The 5513-nt window shown below is 37.7% G+C and overlaps 1 protein-coding gene across 1 annotated transcript; it reads right to left on the minus strand.

Moving 5' to 3' along the window:
• Nucleotides 1–1371: 1371 nt before the first annotated feature.
• LOC141712220 (uncharacterized) lies at nucleotides 1372–1929 on the minus strand. Its single transcript, XM_074515070.1, has one exon. It carries the CDS (start codon nucleotides 1927–1929, stop codon nucleotides 1372–1374), a length of 558 nt encoding a protein of 185 aa, XP_074371171.1.
• Nucleotides 1930–5513: the final 3584 nt, after the last annotated feature.

Raw genomic sequence — 5513 nt, forward strand, 5'->3', positions numbered from 1 at the left:
TCGGGTTTCGCCTAAGAGTTCGAGTTACATAGCATTAAAGTTCGAGGACTTAGAATTGGAGTGGATTGACTTTTGGACCGCTTTCGTTAGCTGCGCGTTTGTAATAGTCACCATTGTAATAGAATTTTGGATTAATAATTGTATTTTGTATTAGTTTTGATTTAGAATTAACAGTCCAGAAGTACAGGCTGTTGCTGACAAGGTCGTTTGTGATTCTGAGGGAAAGGGCCCAGTTAGGGAGCCAGTGAAGGTGGGAACAAAAACCCTTGTTGACCTTGTTAACTTCATGTCTGACATCCCGGCTGATGTTGACTGGGATGAAATAGAGGGGTTCGGGCCCGCTGCAGCATTTAAGAAGTTTACAGGGCACTGGGGACAGGTATGTTGATCCTTTTCTGCTTTTAAAATACCCGGGTAGTGACCTATTTTTTGACTTGTTTATTTTTCCTTGATTTTTTTATACGTAAAGAGTGATATTGCTGTTTGCTCGAATATAGCTTTTAATGAGGTCCGGGAGGCTAATAAGAAGACTGAAATTGAGAAGGACAGGGAAAATAATTTAAAAAATGAGCTTGATGAGGTCCAAGAGGGTTTTAAGACTGTTGAGGAGGGGTTGAAGGGCCAAGTAAAGGCAGAAAAAGACCGGGCGGATAGGTTGGAGAAAGAAGTTAAGAAGCTTAAGGATGAGTTGGTAGCTAAGGGAAATCTTGACAAGAATGCCATCATCGCCGAGTTCAAGGCCAGTGAAGAATATGACATGGATGTTGCTCAAGTCGGGGCTCCAGATGCGTAGAGAGCCTAGGTTGTTTCTGAGAAGCATGTCAAGATTGACCCCGGGGCAAGCTGGACGAGCTTCATTCAGGAATTCCTTGATGTGAATGCTTTAAGTAAAATTGATTGCTTCCAACCCTGTTATACATACATAGCCGGGTTGGTGACTACTTTTTATTATTTTTATACTTAGAAAATATTTTAAGTAAAACTGATTTCTTCCAACCCGATTATACAATCGTAGTCGGGTTGATATTTACTTTTTATTATTTTTATACTTAAAAAATATTTTAAGTAAAACCGATTGCTTCCAACCCGGTTATACAACCATAGCCGGGTTGATGTTTGCTTTTTATTGTTTTTATACTTAGAAAATGTTCTAAGTAAAACTGATTTCTTCCAACCCGGTTATACAACCATAGGCAGGTTGATGTTTACTTTTTATTGTTTTTATACTTAGAAATTGTTCTTAGTAAAACTGATTGCTTCCAATCCGGTTATATATCCATAGCCAGGTTGGTGACTGCTTTTTATTGTTTTTATACTTAGAAATTTTTCTAAGTAAAATTGATTGCTTCCAATCCGGTTATACATCCATAGCTAGGTTTGTGACTGTTTTTTGTGCTTTTTTACCTTAGAAGAAATTCTAAGTATTCTTTTGACCCTGGACTTCTTGCTGAAGTGCTCCTTTGTTTTCTCCTTGTATTTTTCCATCCTTGTTATAGCTTGTTCTCGGACCTCGTCAATAAGCTCAATGTTTGTTATGAGCCCCTTTTCGTTAGCTATTTCATCGAAGTTGATTGCTCGATGATAAGGGGATCCCACTTCGATGGGAAGCATTGCCTCCGTTTTGTAGGCTAGCTTGAAAGGGGTTTCTTCTGGGCTTGTACGGGGACTAGTCCTATAGGCCCATAAAATATTGGGCAACTCTTCTGGCCACTTGCTCTTACTTTCTCTATGTCTCTTCTCGATGCCCCGGAGAAGGATCTGAATTTTGACTTCTACTTGCATGTTCCCCTGAGGGTATACTACAGATGATTTTTTGTGTTTAATACCTCGCTCTTGGAGATAGGTTTCAAATTCTGAACCGACAAATTGTGGTCCATTGTCTGATACCAGGACCCTCGGGATTCTGAACCACGTCAAGGTATTATCCATGAACTTTATACAGTATTGTTGATTGATGGTCTGTTATTCCCTAACAATACAACAAGAATTACAGAAGGGAGGGTTGAATGTAATTCTGGCTTCTTTTTGAGATTTATGAAAAATGGTTTGAACTCAATTTATATCTAACTGTTTAATTTGCAAACTGCGGAATACAGAGTTAAGTTAATTAAACATAAAGTAATAAAAACTCAAGTCTTTAAACCTTTTTGGTGGATTTGAATGTATCCACCATATATATATATATATCAAGAGAACCCTGTGAAGTTTGAATAGCTCACAACTGCTTTACAAGTGAACAACTAAGCTTTCAGAGAAATGCTCCAGGATACAGCTTACAAATGTTTCTCTGAAAAATGTTTTTTGCTTAGTCTATTGTTGTTATTGTTCTACTTGCTAAACTTGGTTTATATATCACCAAGTTTACATATAATAAGATAAGATAATAAAACAAAACCTATCAAGTCTAACTCCATGCTGCTTCATTACTCTATTCCAACATCTTTGAAAATCTTCATTACTTGCATGGAAATGGTAATGCTTCTTTGTTCTCAAAACCCTGCTAAACATGCTGCCACATTCCTTTGGCAAACACTCGATGCATGTGACTGTGTTGTCATTGTCAACAAATATTTGAATTGATCATCCGTCAGGTACATGCTTGTTATCCGTCGGGTAGCCTTGTTGATCATCCGTCGGGTAGCCTTGTTGATCATTCGTCGGGTAGCCATTTATCACTTGACTCTATTTCATTTGTGCAGAATTACAAGACATCTTATATTTACATTTAATCAACCTATTCTGCACATCTACTAGCAGTCTACATGATTCATGAGCTACTACAGAATCTATACAAAGTTGTTTGCAGAAATGTGCTACATGACTTATTGTTATATAAGCTACTCACCCGATGGATATCAGTTAGTCATCCGTCGGGACTATATTGAATCATCCGTCGGGACTATAATTGATCATCTGTCTGGTGCTACAAAATTCACTAAGTTAAATCTACTAAGGTGTTTTATTTGGCTTATCATCAAGTACACAACATATTCCTAACAATCTCCCCCAATTTATGTCTACTGGAATTGTAGCCATAAATTAAGAGAAACTTGATGATAACAAAACATCCTAAAGATATAGTTTGAAAAATAGTAGATAAAACTAATAAGTGCTACAAATTAATGAAAGTTGAACAAGGTAAAGTACACAAATAAATTGCTCACAATTGTTATCAGGATGCTCCTCTGGTCTGAGCAGATAGATCTATTTCCTTGATTATCTGGATTTCTTCCTAAGCCTTCTGTTATTTTCTTCAATTTGATTCTGAAGCTGTCTGTGGAATTCAAGTTCATCAGCTTCTGAGAGATTTAGCATTTCCTGCATTTCCAAAAGAGTCTCATTGATAGAGATACTCAATTGGTCCTCCAATCTGAAGAATCTTCTAACACCTTTGTCATCCATGAACTCCATCAGCCAATAGGGCCTTAGATGCACTCTCTTTCCTGTAAAGGGAATATATAGAGTTTTTGGAAGTGCATCTTTGGCTCTAATACTCCTTAGTTCCTCAATCCTCTTTAGAACTATTCTTCTTGCAGTCACATTATACTCAAAGTTTTTTTTGAAGGATGAGTAGACTTTAATCAGAACAAATTGGCTTTCTTGGAGAATCCTGTGAAGAGGCCATGCCATCTCTTTCCCTCCCTTGTATCTAAATACCAATCTTTCAGGAAGATGTATGTAAGCATCAATTCCTCTTACTTCTTCCAGTTCATCCAAGTAGAGATTTAAGTCTGAAAATTCCTTGATATCACAAATGTACATGATTAAAGTTCACTTTCCTCTTGGAAATTGGTCTTCCAATTCCTCATCATTAAAGTTCACTTTCCTCTTGGAATGAAGTTTGTATCTAAATCTTCTTTTCTGCTGTGATTCTTCTTGCATTTTCAGATCCTTAGGTTCAGTGATTACAGTTAGTTGTACAAGAGATTCTGTTGTGGTTTTTATAGCTTGAAGCTTGGCCAAGATAGCAGCTTGTTCTTTCTTTTGCTTTTGCTTCTTAGCATCCAAAGCAGCTTGCTTCTTTTCTAGCCTGATTCTTTCTTTCTCTTCCTTCTTTGCTTCCACAAACAGTGGGTTTCCAACCACCACACTCTTACCATTTCTGTAAATTTTGGCAATTCTTCTTTTCAATGTTGAATCAGCTGGATCCTTATAGAATGCAATAGATCTTGACAACAGTTTCTTTTCATCTAGCTTTTGTGTCTCAAACACTGTATCCATAGGATTCTTGTCTGAAAACTTAGGATAGTTCCATTTGGCCTTCATGATGAGATCTTTCTTTGGAGATTTGATACAGGAAGTTTAACCCCTTTCTAGATAGTTCATGCTTATATCATTCATGGAGATTTTCATAACTTTAGAGTGATGATTGAAGACTTTGTCTGGCTTCTGTGTTGGGCAAAATATCTTTTGGATGTTCTCATCAATTTTCTTCCAATTGATTGGACTCAATTGCTTCTTCTCAGCTGCTCTCAAATTGGCTGATGCTTCTTTGATTAGATCTATGCTATCTTTAGCAGGTGGCTTTGTGAAAATAATTGTTGGCACAATTGCTTTACTTACTTGAACATTGAGCACTTTTTGCTCCCCCTCACTTCTTGATTCCCCTTGTCTGAATAAGACAATTGAGCTTTCTTTCTCCCCCTTTGAAGAGGTTTCTTTCTCCCCCTTTTTGTTATCAACAAGTTGAGTAGAAGAGGAGGTTTGTGCGGCCACTAGCCTTTGAAGCAAGTCTATTTTTTGTGCTTGGTGTAGATGAATTGCTTTTAGAGAGGCTTCCATTGCTATCATTATGGTATCCAAGGAATCTATTTTTGTGGCAAGATCAGAATTCTTCCTGAGTTGTCTCTTAATGTCAAGCATTGTAGCTTCTGGAAGTTTAGAATCCAACCTGTCAGAAATGTCCCTTTTCATTTGATCAATTTCACCTTTGATTGAGGTGACATCCTGATTATGTTGAAAACCTCGGATTTGTTGCAATTGAAGAGAAGCAAGGTGTGCTTGTATGAGCTTCTTGGTGCTGGCATTTGTTGTTGATTGAAGAGCAGTGTGTGTTTGACTGATAAGTTGGATGAGTGTGGTCTTGAAATGATGTTCATCACATTTCTTGGAGAAGGCCCATGATGGCATTCCTGATCTAGAACTAGGGCCTACTTCTCCCCTATGTCCAATGGCTCTTCTGAACCACCAGTCTCATAGTCAATATCAGCAACTGTAGAGGGCAGAGCTGTGATTGCATCATTTGCTCTTTGCATAGACTCTGTTGTGTGCACCAAATTGAGCATCCTTTATGCATTGTCATTGCCCTGTCTAGCTAGAAAATGATATGCTGGAACAGGGTGAGTAAATGTCTCAGCATCCAAGGAGGTAGAATCTATAACAGCTTGACTTTGCTGAAATAGTCCCTCTCTGTTTGTATCCGGGACATTCATTAACTCACTTGCAATGACATTCACCCTTATATCTCCTGTACCTGCATTTCTCTCATTATCTCTCTTTTCTTTTATCAAGGT

This window comes from Apium graveolens, chromosome 1, assembly GCF_009905375.1.
Source record: "Apium graveolens cultivar Ventura chromosome 1, ASM990537v1, whole genome shotgun sequence".
In the NCBI taxonomy this organism is placed as follows: Eukaryota; Viridiplantae; Streptophyta; class Magnoliopsida; order Apiales; family Apiaceae; genus Apium; species Apium graveolens.

Excerpts from the sequence above, each read along its gene's own strand:
- LOC141712220 (XM_074515070.1), bottom strand. The coding sequence starts at position 1,929 with ATGGATAATACCTTGACGTGGTTCAGAATCCCGAGGGTCCTGGTATCA.